General features: G+C 44.9%; 1 protein-coding gene across 1 annotated transcript in view; it reads right to left on the bottom strand.

Moving 5' to 3' along the window:
* The window catches only part of DNAAF9 (dynein axonemal assembly factor 9), a 79,524-nt gene that overhangs the window by 26,303 nt on the left and 31,760 nt on the right, over positions 1-21,461 (bottom strand). Inside the window, exons 8-21 of the mRNA XM_060278335.1 lie at positions 18,926-19,024; positions 17,727-17,782; positions 16,698-16,833; positions 15,871-15,952; positions 14,842-14,878; positions 14,348-14,435; positions 13,249-13,325; positions 11,046-11,090; positions 9,406-9,451; positions 8,624-8,735; positions 6,373-6,443; positions 5,350-5,400; positions 4,367-4,454; positions 2,532-2,635 (exon numbers count right to left, since the gene is read on the bottom strand). Of these exons, the coding sequence (XP_060134318.1) occupies positions 2,532-2,635; positions 4,367-4,454; positions 5,350-5,400; positions 6,373-6,443; positions 8,624-8,735; positions 9,406-9,451; positions 11,046-11,090; positions 13,249-13,325; positions 14,348-14,435; positions 14,842-14,878; positions 15,871-15,952; positions 16,698-16,833; positions 17,727-17,782; positions 18,926-19,024 (1,092 nt within the window). The remainder of the gene's footprint in view (positions 1-2,531; positions 2,636-4,366; positions 4,455-5,349; positions 5,401-6,372; positions 6,444-8,623; positions 8,736-9,405; positions 9,452-11,045; positions 11,091-13,248; positions 13,326-14,347; positions 14,436-14,841; positions 14,879-15,870; positions 15,953-16,697; positions 16,834-17,726; positions 17,783-18,925; positions 19,025-21,461) is intronic.

Raw genomic sequence — 21,461 nt, 5'->3', positions numbered from 1 at the left:
AAAGGCATCAAAGAGAATCTCCCCTAAATGCAGGGTAAAAGGGGAGAGAGACTGTGGTTGTGATTGCCCTGCAGAAAGAAGTTAAGACTAAGAAAGACCTTTCTGTTCCTCGGGAGCCGGCAGCCCAGACAATCCAGTGAGTTGATCAGGATTTATAGTTAAATTCTATTTCTATCTTTATCTCTGGACTTTTTGGAAATTCTTTTTTGGTTTATATACTTTTGAAATGTGAGTTCGAACTTTATTTTTAAGAATGCAGCCAGCTTGTTAAAATGGAGTCGAGAAAATAGACTGCGATTATATTCCACCCCATGTGACAAGTTTTGACCTTGACAGGACTGAACTATGTCAACAAAAAGGTACCCGCCTGAGTTTCAGCGGACTGTTTTGACCTTAATGTGGGAAGCAAGAATAGAACTATGTCAAGAGGAGACACAACGGCAAGTGTTACAGAAACAATTCCAGATGATGATGGCAGAATATGATTTCTTAGAAGATGAAGCTTTTGAAACTGAAGAAGACGAATGTGAGAATGACAATGATGAGGACTGTGATGACTTAACACAAAATGAAGCCCATCACGAAAAAAATGATGATTTTACTCTACAAAAAGTTGGATGGAGTGCCTCCCCTTCGAGGGGGGCACGATTGGACTTACTGGAACTCCAGAATGACCACAGGGAAGAAGGAAAAATTAAGCAGAGAAGAGAAGAAGCTCAGGGGTCTGATATGGAGGCCTGGATGGCAAAAGACTGTAAACAGGGGGTGGGGTGAAGGGAAAGTGAAGTTGTGATTGTAAGGATGGGTTAATAGGACTATAACTGGACTGCTGACTATGGAACTTGCTGGATTGGTGGGGTGGAGCCAGTACTCGGGGGGGTGTAAGGTTAGTTTGGGAATAATTATAGGTTTAAAAAGTGAATTGATTCTGGAAAAAGGTGAAAATATGGAGGCCTATAGAGGGGTAAAAATTAGGCACGGGAAGAAAAAATGGGAGTTTGATTTCTCAGTGAGTGGACAATAGGCGAAAATGATAATAGTTAGTTTAAAAGTGGTATAAGATATAAAGGTGTATGTTATAAAATATGAACTATGAAACTGTTGAAGATGATAAATAAGGGAGGAAAACCGGGGAAGGGGGGAGGGTGGGGAAGCCCACAAAATATGGTTTAACAATTATGAATTTAACAATTATGATGAATTTTTTTTTGTCTTTTTTCCTTTTTGTCTTTTTTTTTCTTCTCTTTTTTCTCTTTTTCTCTTTTTGTATTTTCTTTTTTTTTGGTATGACAATAGATGGTTGGATGGATGAACTCCTGCGTACTGCCCTGGTTCACTGGAGCTCCCTGGTGGCAGGGGGGGGCTTCGGGGGCAGGGGAGGAGGAGGAGGACAGAAACCCAATCATAAAATGGACCACTTCTGACTGTTCACCTGCGTGGGATACTTCTGTGGCAGGGGAGGACCCATGGAGGGGGGTGGGAAGAAGGTGGAAAAGGTGTATATGTATGTACCATCTTTTGTAATTTGTAAAATCAATAAAAATTATGTTTTAAAAAAAAAAAAATAAAAGCCATTAAAGGAGGACTACACAAAAAAAAAAAATAAAAAAAATAAAATGCTTATCTCTTCCTGTATATCTGCATTATTGCTAGGCTACAGATGTTCCCAACTATCGCCACCTCTCATCTCATTTGTGTTATTTTTAGCTCTCCAGCCTCATGCCTTGCCAGGTCAGTGAAACAATGCAAATTCCCTTTCAGAGTTTTTGCTCCGCGCAGAATACCTGGCAGCCGTTCAGAAGCGATAGCCCAGGCCCCATAAATAGCCAAAGGTTTATAGGAGTTGGGTGTCTTGAAGCCAAACAATAGAAGGAAGGTCAGGGCCCACACAGCTTGCAATGCTACAAAGGGGCAGGCAGGCAGGGGGAGAAAGAGTTCAAGGGGGCGTGTGTGTGTGCGCGCTCATGGCCTTTGAATCTGGAGCTTTTCAAGCTTAACCCCTCCATTATGCATTGTTCTTCACGTATAATAAGCCACGCTTCCACCAAATGCTTTTGCAGATTGTGGAGTGGTGATGTAATCGAAGACTCGAGGCAGAAGAAAACACACACATACTTTGAGCACGTCTAAAAGTTCCCTACTTAAGCTGTTGGGTGGCAGGGCAAAAGAGCACACGATCCCTGCTGATTCCACTGTTAGGCCAGTCTTCCTTCTACAGCACCTGGCGCCACCTAATGTTGTGGGGTGGCAACACTCACCACTACCCCCCTCCCCATTTTATTGCAATTCATCCCCGCATCTCCCCAATTTTCAAGGCTGCTTTTCTTCTCACCCCTGCCCTCGGTGAACTGGGGCAGAGGAAAGTCTGGCCAACTTCTGGTCCTTATTATTCCTGAGCTTTGCCGAGGGAGGGGGGCATTTCTGCCCTGTAGAATTCTGGACTCCTGCGTTGCACGAGTATGAAGAAAGTTTTTTCCGTCTGCACGGAGCAGTTATGGCAAGAACAGAGCTCGGAATGGGAGAGCACTCACCCCATCGTAGAACCTGATGGATGTCATGTGAGACTTGGAAATGGGGATGCTTCCGTAGTGGGGGTGGCAAAACAGAAGGCCCTCTGAGAAGAAATAGAGCTTGCCTGCAAAGGGAAGCAGGGGTGGGGGTGGGGAGGAGAAGAATACATGAGATGCTTCATGCAAGAGCTTAAAACCCCTCTGTATAAGGAGCCAGGCGGATCTTTTTGCTGAACCATGTTCCGAACTCGAGGATCATGCATGGTACCGCCCACCTTTAGGCTGAACTGAACATGAGAGAAGGAGGCAACAGTCCCAACAAGAGCAGGCCCGGACGCTGCCTTTGGACACAGCCACACTAGACTCGCCTTAAATAAGCAAACTACTTTTGTGTTTCAGGTGCATCGCTCATATATAGTCTGTACACTGTCTTTTAAGGGCAGTGAAGTGCGGCAAAATTCTATTTAGGGAAAGTCATTCCTAAGAAATGACGCCACAGAAGCTGAATCTGAGACAGAGATAGGGAAATGCAACTATGCAAAATGCACCCTCCTTCTTCTGCATTTCTCAATCCCTCTCCCATTAGAGAGTAGAGTCGTAGTCACAAATTAATTTTTCACCCTCTTCCCACTTTTATTTTTTTTTAAATGTGAATGACGCATAAAAATTCACTCCAATGATTAAATCCACCAGGTACTGGAACTTATCAGAGTCAGTATTTACTTTTAAGGAAGCAATATTTTAGGAGCAAATACTACCCTTTGGGGGCAAAAGCACATTTGCAGTTTCACTTTGTCACTTAAACCAAACACGGCAAGCTAAAACCTCGCAGCCCATGCAGTGCCGGGTTATCCGAAAAGCCTTATGGATAAAGAAGTCTAAAGGAGATTTCCTAAAGTGAACATCTTAGCACAAAGGCCTTGTCAAAGCAGCTCAGGTGGGACACCGTGTACCTATGCATTTGTGTGTGCGTGTGTGTGTGTGCGTGCATGCAAATCCAAGCGAGAGCACCTGAGTGGCGTGTCTAGACAGTCATCTGGGACTGACTCAAGATGAAAGGGGACTCAAGGAGGTCCCTACGGCTAAGGGGCAGAGCAGCTCTGCTGATCCATGGGGCTGATTTGCACCCCCAAGGAAATGTCGCCACGAGTGGCAACGCTAGATGTGGAGCTTGAAGCTCAGAGCAGTTTCATACTGAAACGGGGAGATGACGAGATACAACTAGCAGCACAACAAGGGGGTTTATTTGAGAGGATTCCATTTCATAATAAAACAATTGTTCTAACAGGAAAAAATAAAGACAAAGCACTAGCTGAGGATGATGACTAGGACCTAAGAATTATTTCAGATGTGTCAATAACTGATGGCATTTTATTACCTCCTGCCACGTCAAAAGCTGCTCCTGAAGCTCTCTGTTTTTTAAAAAAGAGGCTTGCTATTCAACAAGGAAGGGGCTGCTCCTGAAACCGGCACACATGTCCAGGCACAGGGCTAGACATGAAGTCCTTTGACTCTTGACCACTACATTTCACTTGAGATTCAAATTCGCGGGCATCAACAAAATGCAGTGGTACCTCGCAAGATGAATGCCTCGTGCAACGAAAAACTTGCAAGACGAAAGGGGTTCGCAATTTTTTTGGTGACTCGCAAGACGAAATTTTCGCAATATGAAACGACTCGCGGAACGAATTAATTTCGCCTTGCAAGGCATCACTGTAGCAGACTTTCCAAAACAGGGGGAGAATAAAAAAAGCAGGGAAGTTGAGAAACCCAAGGTGAGTGGGAGGGGGGCACGCACATGGGTCTCTCCTTTCGCTGCCTGTTCATTCAAATGTCCCATCTGGCAGGTCACATACCTTCCTCTGGTCTACACAGGGAATTGCTGGAAGCAATATAGGCTCCGTCACCTCCCGTCAGGAAGGTTCCCAGGAAAGATTCTTCTTCCTATAAAGGTGGAGTTTTTAAGGATCAAACAATGGCAACGGAGTCTCTGAACCGGACCAATTATATCTGAAAGATACTCTCTCCCTATCGGCTGGACGTTGATCCACAACACCCCTTAGGAACACTGGAAGGTGCCTGGTACCAGCTCAGACAATTTGTCCGTCCAGTTCATCATGGTCTGACTGGCAAGGGGTTCTCCAGAGTCTTGGGGGAAAAGGAGTTGTTTTCTCAGTTGCTATGTGATCTTTCAAATCGGTACGGAAAGCACATGCTCCTACCACTGATCTATGAGCCACCCCTGAGCCAATGGCAAAACCTCTGTCTTTTCTGATTGTACCCTACGGGAGGAATGGGCAACCAGTGGCCCTTGGTCTTCTCTTGGTCTTCCACCACCCTCAGTCACGTTGGCTGGGGAGGATCTGGAGGGCCATAGATCCCCTACCCCTGCCCCAGTGGTTCTCAGAATGATTGAGAGGCCTCCCCTTAGGAGGTGTGGGGCACCTGGAGGGAGGAGTGCAGAGTTTTAGAGCGAGGCGACATCCTGAAGCTAGGGCTGTCTTCCGTCTCCATCAAGCAGGACTGTGTGTGCATAATAGTGGCCTGAATGTCCCCTCATCTAAACTGGATGCATGGCAGAGGACTGCGCCCTCGACGGCCCCTTAGCCTCATTCCTTTTGAGGACAGGCTCAGAAAACTTGCTTTTAGCCTTCTCATTGTGCATGCAAACCACATTTAAATAGCTAAGCCTGCAAAACAAGAGGACAAGCACTGAGACAGAAACGGACACAAAACTTAATATTCTTGGGAACCTCCGCCAGCATAGCGTTAGACCCAGACACACTCACACACTGACACGACCTGAAGCTTAATCAGCTGGCCAAGTTGCGTTACAAACCTTCAGGATTCGCTGGGCCTTCTCCGACAGTTTCACTTCGTTATCTTCAACCTATAAACAAAGCCAACAATTGCTTTAGCTTAGCGCATTTCCTTCGCAAATTGGAAATCCTGTAATATAACTGCAGTGGATCTCTTGCAGATTGTGCCGCCCAAACTGCTTCAAGGTGCGCAACTTAGAACCACAGAACTGTAGAGCTGGAAGGGACCAGGAGAGTCATCTAGTCCAACCACCTGCCGTGCTGGAATCTTTCACCCAACGTGGGGCTCGAACCCATGACCCTGAGATCAACAGCCCCATGTTCCATCGACTGAGCTATCCCTTATGGGCTCACCATGGCAATCATCCATGTCCCCAGTTTTACGGAGCAAGCATAAAATGGTCTTCAGCCACAATGCCATATGACAGTTTTACTTGGGTGTCGGGCTTAGGCTGAAAGACAGTGACTGGGCAAAGGTAATCTTGTGATTCTCAAGGCTGAGTAGAGACTGAACCTCGGTCTATCCTGGGTCCTAGTCCAGGCATAGGCAAACTCAGCCCTCCAGATGTTTTGGGACTACAACTCCCATGATCCCTAGCTAACAGGACCAGTGGTCAGGGATGATAGGAATTGGTAGTCCCAAAACATCTGGAGGGCCGAGTTTGCCTATGCCTGTACTAGTCCATCTCTCTATGTCTCTTCATTTGTGTGATTCTCACACTTCGTGCCAAAGTCTCCTCCTATCTTGGAATCCCCTCTACTTTTCATTTCCTACTGGACAAAAGCACTTTGGCTGAATGTGCACACAGGAAAAGTTTACACGATTCGGTCCTTGTTCCTATTTCATCAGCTTTCCACCTCCCAGTATCATTGAAAAAAGCCAAGTACAGAATCCATTTCAAGCCCAATTTCACAGCTGCACTTGGAACAAGCTCAGCAGAGTAGTTTTCCTTGCTTTCAGCACATTCATAAGAAAAAGTTCCGCAATGATATCATTAAAAGAAAAAAAGGGGGGGATTTTAAGGGAATGAAGTCATACCTACCAGCCAAGAAACAGATCTCGGGATAGCTGCAGTGAGAATGACGTAGCTGGTTTCTGTGCTAATGCTGCCATCTGCAGGAAAGCAAAGAAAAGCATAACTAGTGTAGCTCCTGAGCTTCTGGAGAGGTAACATCCTGCATGCCTGTGGCTCGATGGGGCTGTTTCATTGGAGGGATTCATTTCCTGAGCCATGTACAGTCAAACCTTGGTTCTCAAACGGCTCCATTTTCAAATGTTTTGGCTCCTGAACACTGAAAACCCGGAAGTAAATGCTCCAATTTACTAATGTTTTTCGGAACCTGAACATCTGACGCAGTTTCCGCTTGAGTGCAGGAAGCTCTTGCAACCACTCGGAAGCCGCGCCTCAGTTGTCAAATGTTTTGGAAGTTGAACTGTCTTCCAGAATGCATTACATTTGACAACCGCGGTTTGACTGTAACAGGAAGGGGAGAGTTTGTAGATGTTGCCTCCAGCGAACTCTGCAAATCAGAGAGGCTGCCAAGGTGGAGATCTTAGGTCCGCTGGCAGCATAGGATGCTATCAGATCAACAATCCATTCAGCTCAGTACTGGCTGCACCAGCCTTCACCAACCTGACATTCTCCAGATGTTTTGTGATGCTGGCTGGGGCCAATACGTGGGCCAAAACACCTGGAGAGAGTCAGGCTGGCAAAGGCTGGTGTACAATGGACTGCAGAACAATTTCAAACATGGAATCTACCCCAGTCATACCTGGAGATGCTGGGGATTGAACCTGGGACTTTTTGCATGCAAGACAGATGTCCTACCACTATGACTCTTCCCTCCTGGCCCATGTACCCATAAGTGGAAGGCTCCTAAAAGTGAAATAATTTATCACGTGCTCTAGCTTCGTGCCATGATAAGTTTAAGGAACTAGCTTGGTGTAGACAGGCTTGTGAAGGCAAATGGAGGGGGGGATCATGTTTACCAGCTTCATCTGGTACCCAGGCTGAGACCCTATCTGCCTGCAGACTGTCTCGCCAGAGTGGTGCATGCTCTGGTTATTTCTTGCTTGGACTACTGCAATGCGCTCTATGTGGGGCTACCTTTGAAGGTGACCCAGAAACTACAACTAATCCAGAATGTGGCAGCTAGACTGGTGACTGGGAGCAGCCGCCGAGACCACGTAACACTGGTCTTGAAAGACCTACATTGGCTCCCAGTACATTTCCAAGAACAATTCAAAGTGTTGGTGCTGACCTTTAAAGCCCTAAACCAGGCTTTCTCAAACTCGGCCCTCCAGATGTTTTTGGCCTACAACTCCCATGATCCCTAGCTAGCAGGACCAGTGGTCAGGGTTGATGGGAATTGTAGTCTCAAAACATCTGGAGGAAGCCTGCCCTAAACAGCCTTGGCCCAGTATACCTGAAGGAGCGTCTCCACCCCCATCATTCTGCCTGGACACTGAGGTCCAGCGCCGAGGGCCTTCTGGCAGTTCCCTCACTGCAAGAAGCCAAGTTACAGGGAACCAGGTAGAGGGCCTTCTCGGTACTGGCACCCGCCCTGTGGAATGCCCTCCCACCAGATGTCAAAGAGAACAACAACTATCAGACTGTTAGAAGACATCTGAAGGCAACCCTCTTTAGGAAAGCTTTTAATGATTAATAGACCATTGCATTTTAATATTCTGTTGGAAGCCGCCCAGAGTGGCTGGGAAAACCCAGCCAGATGGGTGGGGTATAAATTATTATTATTATTATTATTATTATTATTATTATTATTATTATGCCTCCCCAGATGAATAATATGCAGACTTCACAGTGAAGCTGAGCCATTTGCTAGTGCGTGCTTGATAAGAATTTAGCATTTACTCATTGGGTTGGTTTGCATGAAATGCTTTGCCATCAGCCAATGAATGGAAGAGCCTTGGGGGTCATGTGATGCCCATTCTGCTTAATCCGCCCTCCCATGTCCATTCTTTTCTGGCAAACTATAGGTTGCTGTTACACCCAAACAGGCAACCTATAGTTTGTGCTTGCCCTCTATATCAGGACGGTCAAACTATAGGTGTAGCAGCAAGCCGTACTTTACTGTGAAAGAGAGGCGATCCAAGTATGCAAGAGGAAAATAATAGGGGGTAGGAGGAGTCTGCAAACCTGAAGTTTGCTCACACAGTGTCCAAGCTGGCTTGGTGTTGTTACGCGTGAACCAAGCCATTCCACATGCAACGTAATTTGACATTGCATTTGAAAGAGCTTTTCCCACTGCAGGTTTTCTTGGGCGACAAAATACCTTTTTCTTTCACAAGAATTTGTGACGCCAGGAATGATTCTGAGAAGATCACCGACCCAAGGCAGCCTCTTCCGCCAAGCAAGTCAGGAATGTCATATACTGTCATGGACACCTGCAGCAAACCAAGGGAGCAGGTGGGGAGAGAAGGAGGAGCAAAAAAGAGCGTGGGTCAATACTCCCAATTTTATCCATCACAGTCCCCAGATCAAATAGAGTTCACATTTTTGTGACTAAAGGAATTCTACGGAATAGCTCGGTGGGGAGCTTTTTCAGCCTGGGGGCCAGATTCCCTTCCAAACACAACCTTCTGAGGGCCATGTGTCAGTGGTGAGGCCAATGGCATAAGTGGGAAAAGCAATGAATGTTAATTTTTATCTTGGTACCGTAGGCTAGTCTGGAGGCAGTGAAGGCGGCCAACTTGGATAGCTCCAAAAAATTAGAGCCTTCCTGAACTTGCTAATACCCCTCAAGAAGAAGAGTTTGGATTTGATATCCCGCTTTATCACTACCCTAAGGAGTCTCAAAGCAGCTAACATTCTCCTTTCCCTTCCTCCCCCACAACAAACACTCTGTGAGGTGAGTGGGGCTGAGGGACTTCAGAGAAGTGTGACTAGCCCAAGGTCACCCAGCAGCTGCATGTGGAGGAGCGGGGAAGCGAACCCAGTTCACCAGATTACGAGTCTACCGCTCTTAACCACTACACCACACTGGCTCTCTCAATTAAGACATTTTAGTAAAAGGACATGAACATCTAGGAAGCAGCACACTTAAATTCGACTCACTGTTTTCACTAAGTAGAGGCTGTCCTCATTATCCAGCGGAATAATTCTGGAAGGATAAACACACTGTTAGAAAACTTCCGCTGCAGCTTGAAACTGCCCTACCAGCAAAAATCGAGAAAACCAACAAGACAATTCTTTGTTGCTGGCGTCCGTCCGTCTTGAGAGACAATGGAGTGTGCCTTCCGAGGTGAAGTGAAACAACTGCACTAGCAGCACCAAAGTGACCAATCTGGAGCACGAGTGTGGATGAAGGTCCTGAGCAGCTCAGACAACAAGACCCCCCTCTCTCAGCCTTGCTGATGTGGTCCAAAGAAAAGCAGAGCAATACGTTTGGCGCCAGTTTGCTGCAGGAGTTGCCAGCAAATGAGGAATATTTTTAAAAATGCGTTCAGAGGATGGATTCATAGGATCACCTGAGCCAGCCTGTCCATGTTATAAGTACTGCTGCCCCTTGGGAGCGATTTCATGATTGCAGGAGCTTAAAAATGAGCCTAAGAAGCAGCAGCAGAAGGAATTGTATCTGCTGAGTGTGTTCCCAGAGACCCCTGGGTAGCATCATATGCGGTCAGAACTGGCCCTAGAGACTCCAGCAGTGAATCATCAAGCACAGGGTTCAAAATCTTACATGACCCAAGGAAGGCCCGCCTGGCTCAATCACACTGCTCACCTTTTTGCTATTTATGGAGCCCTTTGAGACAATTTAATATTCTGCTGCTCAACTCCATACTAACAAATGTAATGTAAACTGTTTTGAGGTTTGTTTGCTTTTCCAATCAAGCAGTATATATATTTTATGAAATAAAAATAAATAAAAGAAGTTGGTTTTTTGCCGTTTCCCCCCATATATTTTCACAAACGTTTTAATGCTGAAGATGAAATGCTGCAGATAAATACATATTTGCCCAGTTCAGACAATGATTAAGCCAAGGAATGCAGGGACATTTTGTTCGAGTGCAGAGACGTTTTGCTTCTCCCTTCGGACATGCTGCAAATCAATTAAGAAAGCCCCCAATTAACCCGTTTCCTGCTTCACCAGAACTGGGAAGCAATGGTTATCATCTACAGAACAAAACTGGATATTGAACCCATTTGATTTTTGGTTTAGCATCTGGCTTGCTTCAAAGCAGGTGAGATAGGAAATCATGGCTAATTAGGAACTTCCTGAATTAACTGCAAGTTGTGGAGAAAAAGCAAAGAAGTTGCAGATGTGTGCAAGAGACTCAACCAAGATATGATTGATGGATTGATTGATTGATTGAATGCAGTCATTCATGTTACACTATGACCCACCCCAAGTCCTCCAGAAATTGTAAACGGCACATTTAAACCACTATAATACGACTATGATCTCAAGGTGTGAACATTCAGTCAAGACTGAAGCCACAAAGCAAGGATATTTCTATGCAAGCTTCCATTTTTCTATTTTTTCTATTTCTATTATTTTAAGACTGCAACCTTAGATGACTAAGTGGTTTGAAGAATACCCATGCTATTCATCTGGCAGCCACAGGTATCACGGCACCGAGCGCTTTATTCGTTCTGCTTCGCTTGGTTAGACTAAAGGCAAACTCTGTTCTCTATTAAGCTGTCGGTTCAAAAAGACATGCAGCCTTCTGAAAGTGAAGCATAAAGAAACTGACCTTCCATGGTTGTTCACAGCTTGAATCTGAAAATTTATTCTGGTGCTGTAAAGGAGAAAAGCAGGGAAATCAAGAGAATAACTTTTTTTTTTTTTACAAAGCCTTATACTCTAAAGGAGTGACATTGGCGCAGCTTGAAGGGCAAAACACATTTTACACACTGCCAGGCTTGTGAAACTGCCCTCCTAAGGGCAACCACACCTCTCTGCTCCAGATTCCACCAAAACCCTTCCCCAAAAGTTCCAGCTACATATTTACTCCTGCGAAATGCGCACTTATAATTCTAATAGGATTGTGTGGCATATTCTTCTTGTAAACACAGGCGTCTGTTTAATGCAGCACCATATAAATGCAAAGCAGTTTAAATATTTCCAAAAGGCTACTTCTCATCTTATAAAACTCCTCGAAAGATTCCACCAACGGTGTCTCCGAAAATTTTTACACATCACTTGGGAAGACAGGCAAACTAATGCCTGTGTACTGGAAGAAGCAAAGATCGCCAGTGTCGAAGCAATGATTCTTCAACATCAACTTCGCTGGACTGGTAATGTTGTGTGGATGCCTGATGATCGTCTTCCAAAGCAACTACTCTATTCTGAACTTAAGAATGGAAAGTGTAATGCTGGTGGTCAACAAAAGAAGTTTAAAGACTTTCTCAATGCAAATCTTAAAAAATGTAGTATAAACACCAACAATTGGGAAACACTGGCCTGCAAGCACAACAATTGGAGAACAGCTTTTACCAAAGGTGTCATGGGCTTTGAAGACACTCAAACTCAGGACGCAAGGGAGAAACATGCTAAGAGGAAGGTACGCTTGGCAAACCCTCACTGTGATCTATCATTGCCCGGAAACCAATGTCCCTACTGTGAAGGACATGTGGATCCAGAATTGGCCTCCACAGTCACTTATGGACTCATTGTCAAAACCGTGATTATGGAAGACAATCTTACTCGGCTACAAGTGATCGCCAAAGAAGAAGAATATGAATACATACATATCTTATGTATACCCAGATTTAAAAGATACTCTGAGAACTATGAGAGATACTGTGGCAGGACCTACACTTTGGAATTCCCCACCTATTGATATGCGGCGGGTTGGGTTGCCTTCTCTGCACACTTTCCCATGCCTGCTGTAAAAACAGTTTCGTTAAGACAAGCCTACCCGAGGCTCATAGTGTTGATATGTGCTTTAATCTATTTCTAGTTCATTGCTGACTTGCTTCAGAGTGCTTCCAATGGTTGTTCTTAATTGTTTTTATTGAGAATTTTATCGTTTCATTCTGTTTGTAAAAAAAACAACACCAAACCCTCAGGGTGGTTTGCAAACGTGTACAAATCAAGTGTGCTAACCTTATGAAATTAAAAGTCACGAAATTAAAAGACGCCTGCTTCTTGGGGCAATGACAAACCTAGACAGCATCTTAAAAAGCAGAGGCATCACCTTGCCGACAAAGGTCCGTATAGTTAAAGCTATGGTTTTCCCAGTAGTGATGTATGGAAGTGAGAGCTGGACCATAAAGAAGGCTGATCGCCGAAGAATTGATGCTTTTGAATTATGGTGCTGGAGGAGACTCTTGAGAGTCCCATGGACTGCAAGAAGATCAAACCTATCCATTCTGAATGAAATCAGCCCTGACTGCTCACTGGAAGGACAGATCCTGAAGCTGAGGCTCCAATACTTTGGCCACCTCATGAGAAGAGAAGACTCCCTGGAAAAGACCTTGATGTTGGGAAAGATGGAGGGCACTAGGAGAAGGGGACGACAGAGGACGAGATGGCTGGACAGTGTTCTTGAAGCTACCAACGTGAGTTTGACCAAACTGCGGGAGGCAGTGCAAGACAGGAGTGCCTGGCGTGCTCTGGTCCATGGGGTCACGAAGAGTCGGACACGACTAAACGACTAAACAACAACAACCTTACGAAATAAATAAACAATGCAGATTTTGTGAATGCAAAGATTTTCCACAACTTATTTATTGTTGCTATTTAATAAGTTTATTTACCACCCTTCATCTGAGAATCACAGGGCAGTTTGCTACACGCACCCCCCCAAAAAAACTCTTCACCCACCCAAGGCCAGCAAAGAGCAGGATCACCAAAGCCTCCTCTGAAGTTGTTGTTGTTATTGTTATTATTATTATTAAGCCTTTTGCTTTTTTCAAAATTTAATTAATTAATCTCAAGAAAATTCAGCTTACCGCAGTGGAGTTTTAAAGTAAGCCAGTTCAAAGGCATCGAGGAAACTGAAGAACGTTTGCTCGGCTACTTCCTTTGCCTACAAAAGACAAAGGCAGAGAAAGTGACGTCAAGCCATCTCTGACCAAGAAGTTGTGAGAAGCAGCGGGATCTGAGACCCAGAGGACTTTCAAACAGGTCCACACGCCCACCTTCCAGCTTAAAAAAATTGAGATGCCTGTTTTGGTCCACAGATATAATGCAGGAACAAAACCAGCCTATCTCTCCCATCGGCGTTCAGTTCTAGAGAGCTCCGACAGCCCTTTCCCGATGACTTATTAAGACCCATGTCTTGGAGACACTGAGCACATCTTCAGAGTCCGGCAGAGATAAAACGCAGATGGAGCCAGGCTGAGGTTGTGTACTAAAAGCTACTTTATTAAGCGTAAAGCAGAACAAAAGGAAAACAAGTCCGAAGAAGAAAAAAACAAACGGAAACAGAATACAGCAAACATCCGCTCCCGTGACTCCAACAATCACGCAGGCATGTGACCTGCACAGTGAGAGGAATAGAAACCTAACATGCATAGCTGCCAAGTTCTCCCCTTTTTTAAGGGAAATTCCCTTATGCTGAATAGGCTTCCTCGCGAGAAAAGGGAAAACTTGGCAGCTATGCTAATATGTAGCACATGCATTAATAGCTAATCACCACAAATAATATAGATAATAAGGGGGGGTGTATGAAAAAAGTCACATGATGCAGCTATTTGAGAGCAAGGGAAACAAAAGGTAACTAGCCCCAATGAAGCCACTGGGCTTTGGGGGGGGGGGACTTGAGAAGCAGGCCCTGCCATACTCCTTTCGATTTCCCCTCGTCCCCTCTGCGGTGGCTGGGGTCATGAGTGTCTTTTTTCTTTCACTCACCAGAAAGGAAAAAAGGGTCTAATTCTCCCACCAGTTCTTACCAGGAGGTGGGAAAGCAAGCATCCTTTCTTCAAAACTTATTCCAAGGCTGTTGGGGCGCTGCCTCCAGCATCCCCAACAACCTCTTTATGAAACCTTTGGAGGAAGTTAGAGAAAGGGGGAAGGCTCGATTTCAGGTATAGGAAGAAGCATCAGTACCTTGCTGGTATTGGATGTTCTTGAATAGGAGTCTATACCAGCCAGGACAGCCTCTACGGCAGCAGCATAGATTTGAGAGAGCAGCTTGCTAGAAAATAAAAATAGAAAAGCAAATGCAAGGCAAATTACGACACTCAATGGGTATTTCAACTGAGACACAGGCTCCTAGACTAACGCAAAGCTGAATACTTTAAATACAACAGGGCCACATACGTAAGTTTCACGAAGGATTAAAATAACTGTTTACAGCAGTGATAAGAGTTTAGAATCACGAAGTAGCTGAACGGAGTCACACGGAAAGCTAGAAATGTCAGAGTTTTAGGTGTGGAACAAACCCACGGGCCAGGAAAGTGAAAAAAGCCATCAAGGCTTCGTTGATGCACCACGAGCAACAGAAATTGGTGCACATTCTAACTGCATTAAACTGATGAGCCAATAACATTTGAAACAGGCAAGAGAGCAGCATAAATGGAAAAAACTAAAAACCAACTTACACTTGTTCGGCTTTCTTTTCCATCTCATTGTCATTGCCTGTTAGGAGCCAAAGGGACGTGTCATTTTTGATTTGTTAGATTTATGTGCTGCTTTTCATTCACATGAATTGCAAACAATAAATAATGATGACGCAATAGGACATCATGAAGGGAGAGATTTGCCAATTGTGTTATTGAGCTAAATCTGATCATACAGTCTGCATTGTATGATTCTGAGTGCATGGCTTAGCCACCCCACCCCCCATTGCTCTCTTTGCCTCTCTGTGTGCCAAAGTGCAATGTAACAGTAAGACAGCTTGCTATCAAGGCTAAGAACTGACCTTGTCTGGAACACAGAATGAGAGGCAAAGAGGTTTATCAGCAGATGTACTGTCAGCCTGATGCTGGAAGCTGCTATCCTTGACGCATAGTCTTACTCAAGGCTGCTGGAAGATGCTACTGGGGTAGCATGAGTCAGCATGTGTTTATGGACAGGACCGGACACAGGAAGATCCTTATATGTACTTGTGACCCCCTTGCGTGTGCACATTTACAGAGGAGGGGGAAAGGAGCCCAAGAAGTGTATAAGAAGCTTTGCAAATTTGTGTTTCTTTACTCTTGTCGTGAGCTGATCACCTAGAGTCTCTTATTAATAAGAAATTAAATTCTTTCTCTTAATTCAACCCTTGGAGTCTTGTTGACTGTCTCTGTCCTTGCCTGGGCACAACTTAAAGGACCCTTAGTAGCTGATAAGGCTACAATCACAAACTCAACATAAATCATATAGAATAATTAACACATCTGGAGCACACCAAAAAGAGGAAGGTTGATTTATCCTCTTGGACTATGTCCTTGAATTTTATCTGTTCTCTTCCATTCATGCTTCAACCCATTTCTTCTGGTTTTAATTTGGAAATGCGTGTGCGTATTTGTATGGACTGCAACCCACCCCAAGTCCCAGGAATTACAAAGGCTAGCAGGGTGTGCGTGTACAGACAAGGACAGGCACACCGAGGCACGCACAGAAAGAGCAGCCGAAACCGAACTTACCAAGGTAAGGTGTGTGAGTGGCGCCAAAGAAGTAGGTCCTGGAGCAAGCCAGAGGTCCCTTTGGAGAGACACACTGCACAACCTGGTCGCCAGCAAACACAAAATGCACAGGTGGGTGACAAGAAAGAAGGGTACTGCATACTCTAGCCTTCCCTAACCTGACGCAGTTCCGGCATCTGAAGCACAACTCCCACCAGCCCCAGCCAGGATGAATGATGAGAGTTGGGAGTCCAACAACTTCTGCAGGGCCATCAGGAAAGGGAAGGGGGTTATATGCTCTGTGCTCCAAGAACTGCTATGAACAGTGATTGAACTGTAAGTAACTGCTCCCTAAAGGGTGAGGACCCAAGCTCCAATGCGAGGCCCGCGTTTGCCATTTAGGGCCTGTTGCCACTTCAAAAGCATCTCATGGACACACCAACCCCTCTTGCAATACTGTTCATGCCTGCAAAGGTCTCTGGGTGGTCATCTCACTGCACACCCCTAACTTCCTGCTGCAATTCTGTTAACTGATCATACCACAAATGTTCCACTTTTGTCATGCTCCAGGGCCAGAGCTGCCCTCCCATCGGCAACGATTCAGTAAAACTGGGGAAGCATCACAGAACATTGAATGATGCGGAAGGATGTGTGGACAGCCCTGTACAAACCTTCCGCTGATTCACTGTTGTGCCAATGGTAAATTGCAGAATATATCTGCATGTAAATAAAGAACCCACCCGTCTGGAAGATCCCGCAGCTCTTGGGTTGGAGAACTGCTGACAGGCAGCATTATTGCAGTGCTATTTTAACAGGTGCCTATCAAAACCTCACCAGGTGATGCTTACCATGTGCTTGGCCGTGCTCCCGCCAAGCCCAGTGTTGCGAAGCAGGTGGCCCTCGGAAGGGAAATTGAAGTTGCCAGAGTTCAGGTTCTCTTTTGAGGAATGGGTGCCAAACAGGACAAATGGCTGCCTGCTGGGGCTAATCAGACACACACACACAAAAAAACAACCATCACCACCAACTCGCACTTGGGAAATGATGAAATGCTTCATTTGCACCATTTATTCCAGTTTCAGGAATCAGTGTTTCCTGGTGCAGAGTTTACGGTTTTTGTTTTTATTAAGTCCAAAGTACACACAGCTCAAACAAGGGAGAGCGCATAGCTTGTGGTAGAGCATTTTCTTTACATGAAAGGTGCCAGATTCAAACCCAGGGATCTCCAGTTAAAAGATTCAGGTAGCAAATGATATGGAAAACCTCAGCTTTTTCATATCACCTGCTTCTTGGGGAAGGGCCATAGGATATCTGCCTTGCACTGGGTTTCTCCAGGCAGGGTTGGGAAAGACCCCTTGTCTGAAATTCTGGCTAACAGTTAGAGCAGATGATCCTGAGCTGGGTAGACCAATGATTTGACTTTTCCTGCACTGCAGGGGGTTAGACTAGATGATCCCTGGGGTCCCAACTCTACAATTCTAAGATTCTTATGACGGGGAAAAGGCAGCTTCTTGTGTCCCTTAAGAACTTAGAGAGCTGCTGGAAGTAAGGTGTGCATACCTATAGTAGAGGCTCATTTGCAGAAGCAATTAACTAGGTGTGTTGGTTGTATCAGTGTTGTTCTCTGGAATGTTTGCCAGCTAGAAAGATAAGCCATATAAATAAAGACTCCCCAACAAGCTAATGGTTACTCTAGCTTTGTCTTTTGTCGAAACCAAGATGACTGTCAACAGCTTAATGGGAAAAATACATAATCAGTTATAGCAGAGTGTTTTTGGTTTTAGAGATGCAAACACTCTTTTTACATGCAGGGGTTTTATGAAATGCATTATACTGTACTGTATTGCATTTGCTCAAGAACCTGTCAGCTAGAGTACCTGTTGTCCGTGATATGGCTGGAAATCATTCCATGGCTGAAGTAACTTCGGAATGGCTATGGAAGAAAAGATATTGAATATTAGAAATGTCTTTTTTATATATATAAAAAAAGCAGCTTGCAAGAAATAACTGACACATCCAAGCAACAACAGAAATGTGTAGCACTGCATTATAAACTATTTCAGACTGTACATAGGGCATATAATTTCTTTAAATTTATTTATCCCCTTTCTTAATCACGGCATTTACACCACCAAAAATATAATGACAATCTCATGCACATAATTAGTGGCAGAAATATTATGGCAATTGCTGGAGTAACATTTAGGTAATTTACTGCCTGGTTCATAACTCATCAGCCAACGGATTAATGTGCAAGGGTTTCACACCTCTCTATACCTAAAAATTACTTTCTTTTGGATCCTGGATGAAAGTTTGCTCATTGTGAGACTAAATTCCTAGCCTGTCAATCAACTGCTGTGCTACTTTAGCCATGACCTTATGTACACCGGCTTATGTCCCCCCCCCCGCCCCCCAAAGACAATAATTAACATGTTCACAAGCCATCAGTGACACCTTGGATGCATAAGAGAGTCATATTGTTCTTCGCCATGTGATTTTAGCAAATGTGATTTTTTAAACAACTCCCCAAACTGGCACAGCACAGCGCAGGGACTCTCTTCTGCGGCTCTGGAAATCGCTTCTGTGCATGTCCAGATGCCGGAAATCACTTCTGCACAGGCGGGATTTCCAGCGTCTGGGCATGCGCAGAAGCAATTTCTGGTGCCGTGGACATGCGCAAACACGATTTCTGGCATCGTGTTGCGCTGGTCCGGCCCATGGAGGATCTCCGCGGGAGTGATCTGGCCCATGCCCGGTAAGCCTTGCCGACCCCTGATTTACAAGAAGACCAACATAATAATTCCCAGAAATGATTCCCATTCCAGTGATGAATGATAGCTAGATCCCTTCCTTACCAAGGCTTGTTAAATATCATGTGTGCGCTATAATTTGGGGGTGGGCAGAAGGTTAGACCTATAGTCTGCTGGTAGATCTCTGGGTGACTTGCTGTAAATCAGCAAGGATTTCTTTGTCTCAATTGTTGAAGAGTGGCAATGCCAAAAAGGCACCCCTCCCCCACCCCAAAAATGGGTTTCCGAAAAAGAGAGTTTCCCCTTTCACGTAATGAGATACATACCTCTCCTGCCTGTGACTCTGACAGCTCCAGGATGGAAGGGATTTCAGTGTCAAAATTGGCAAAGAAATTGGTCCACTGATGTTCGAAAGTCATCAAATCCTGAGGAGAGAAACACATCAGCCATCAGTTCGTTAAAGGAGCTTACTTTGCATCTGTGACCGAGTCTGTGGCATACAAAAATCCAATTAAACAGAGCAGGGGGGAGTGTTTCTATACAAATAATTTAGAAACATTCACCAATTTGGAACGTAAGTTTTACTGCCCATGTCTTCTAACTGCTGTATGGAAAAGCTTTGAAGAATGTGTAAGTAAATATTTTTTAACTTACCAAACATATAGCTACTTTCTACAGTAAGGGAAGAGGGGAACTTTGGAAGGAACTGAAATGGGGATATTTTAAAGGTCTATCAGCCTATATTTCCACACTGCATGTTTTGTAATTTTAAAGCTCGCGTAGGGTTCTCTTAGCAAAGAGTGCTTGCCCCAAACCTGGATCTTAGGCATCCTTATATTATACCTAGTATTTTCCCTCTAACAGAAAACCAAAATTCCTCACTTTCCAACTACAGTGGTACCTTGTTTTGAGTCCGGGATCTGTTCCGGAGCCCCGGACGCTCGCTGAAAGGGACGCTCAACAAAGAGCTGCTGTGCGCACGCGTGTGAACCATTTGGCATTTCTGCGTGATTTAGCGCTTCTGTGCGTGTGCGAACGGCAGTAACCTGCTCCAGAACTTCTGGGTTTGCCGCAGACGTTCCACGAAATGGACGCTAAATGGGGTGGACTCACAACGAGGTACTACTGTATACAGTTCTATGATTCTATTATGTCATGTATGATCTAGCTGAGATTCCTGCATTGCAGGGGGCTGGACTAGATGACCATCGGGGTCCCTTCCAACTCTGCAATTTACGATTCCCCTAAAGCACCGCATAGGAAAACAAAACAAAACAAAACCAAAAAGATAGCAAGTCAGATTACGGCTAAAGAACCTCCTGAAAGGGGCTCTCGCCTTCCTATTTAAAATAAAATAAAATATATGAGCAGATGGAAGCTCAGAGGAAGAACACTGTTCAGCAAGCACATGAAGGTTTCACAAAAATGAAAAGGCATGGCAGGCTTCAGGGTTGGGAAGGCCAATAATGGCAGTACATTTGAGTTTGTGCAAAATCGTTATTGGCTTCAGCGTAAGAACTCTGTATCTTATGACGAACACACCTGTGACTTTTGCACTGTGACATTTTGAATGGCAATGGTATGTGTGCGCCTATAAAGATGCCCACAAAGACGTGTGCAAAGAGGGCTTTTGTTTCTTTAAAAAGGAGGAGGCAACTCAACCAACGGCCACTGTGTGTCAGCCAAGGTCCATTTTCCAACCCTCTTTAAGAACAGCCACTCTTTCACACAACATTGTCAATCTTTCACAGCAAACACTCAGCCCAGCTGAGGAATCCGTCCTTTCACGGGGACTATCATTCTGCCCTGCCAAATCCCAACACATGATTCAGTTCTGCGGGGACCTGGAAGCATTTTTCCGTCGTTTACGCCTGAAGGAGTATTTTCATCACACACAAGAACAAGACAAAGTAGAACAAACTACATCCCCACAACACAACACCTCTCAACTTACTGGGGAACAACCATCACCCTCCAAACGCATCAATGAACAGAACATTGACCACCAACTACCACCGAAAAGAAGTTACACAAAAAGGGACTCCACATGGACCCCTCCTGATGGACGCAATACCACACTAGATCTGTACATCGAATGCTTCCGCCACAGAATCCAAACGGATGTGACCAGAAAACACCATCGCTTACAACAAAATCTAAACCATGCTGAAAGGAGAGCCATAGAAAATCTCAGGAACAACCCAGACATTATAATTAAAGAGGCAGACAAGGGTGGAGCTGTCGTCATCATGAACAAAACTGATTACATCCAAGAGGCCCACAGACAACTTTCCAATACTGCCTTTTACATGAAATTGGACTCAGACCCCACACAAGCATACAAAAAAGAACTGAACAAGATTATTAAGGAGCTACCCCTACACATCCAAGAACAGATCCTCACAAACACACCAGCGGAACCTCGGCCAGGAACTTTCTATCTTCTACCCAAAATACACAAACCAGGAAACCCAGGACGCCCCATCATCTCAGGTATTGGCACCATTACAGTGGGTGTTTCCGGCTATATGGACTCTGTTCTGAAACCATATGCTATCAGTGCTCCCAGCTACGTACGTGACACCACAGATTTTCTGAGGAAAATACAATATTTGAACAATCTTCCTAACAATACTATACTAGCCACTATGGATGTGGAATCTCTATATACCAACATCCCACACAATGATGGTTTACAAGCCATAAGGAACACCATTTCAGATAAAACCACAGCGGACTTTGCTACCAAACTCTGCCACTTTGTCCTTACCCACAACCACTTCAAATTTGGTGATGACCTGTTCCTCCAGATCAGCGGCACAGCCATGGGCACCCGCATGGCCCCACAGTATGCCAACATCT

This window comes from Zootoca vivipara, chromosome 9 (genome assembly GCF_963506605.1).
Source record: "Zootoca vivipara chromosome 9, rZooViv1.1, whole genome shotgun sequence".
Lineage (NCBI taxonomy): Eukaryota > Metazoa > Chordata > Lepidosauria > Squamata > Lacertidae > Zootoca > Zootoca vivipara.
The sequence above is the reverse complement of the archived record's forward strand: the minus strand, read 5'-3'. Positions and strand labels throughout refer to the sequence as shown.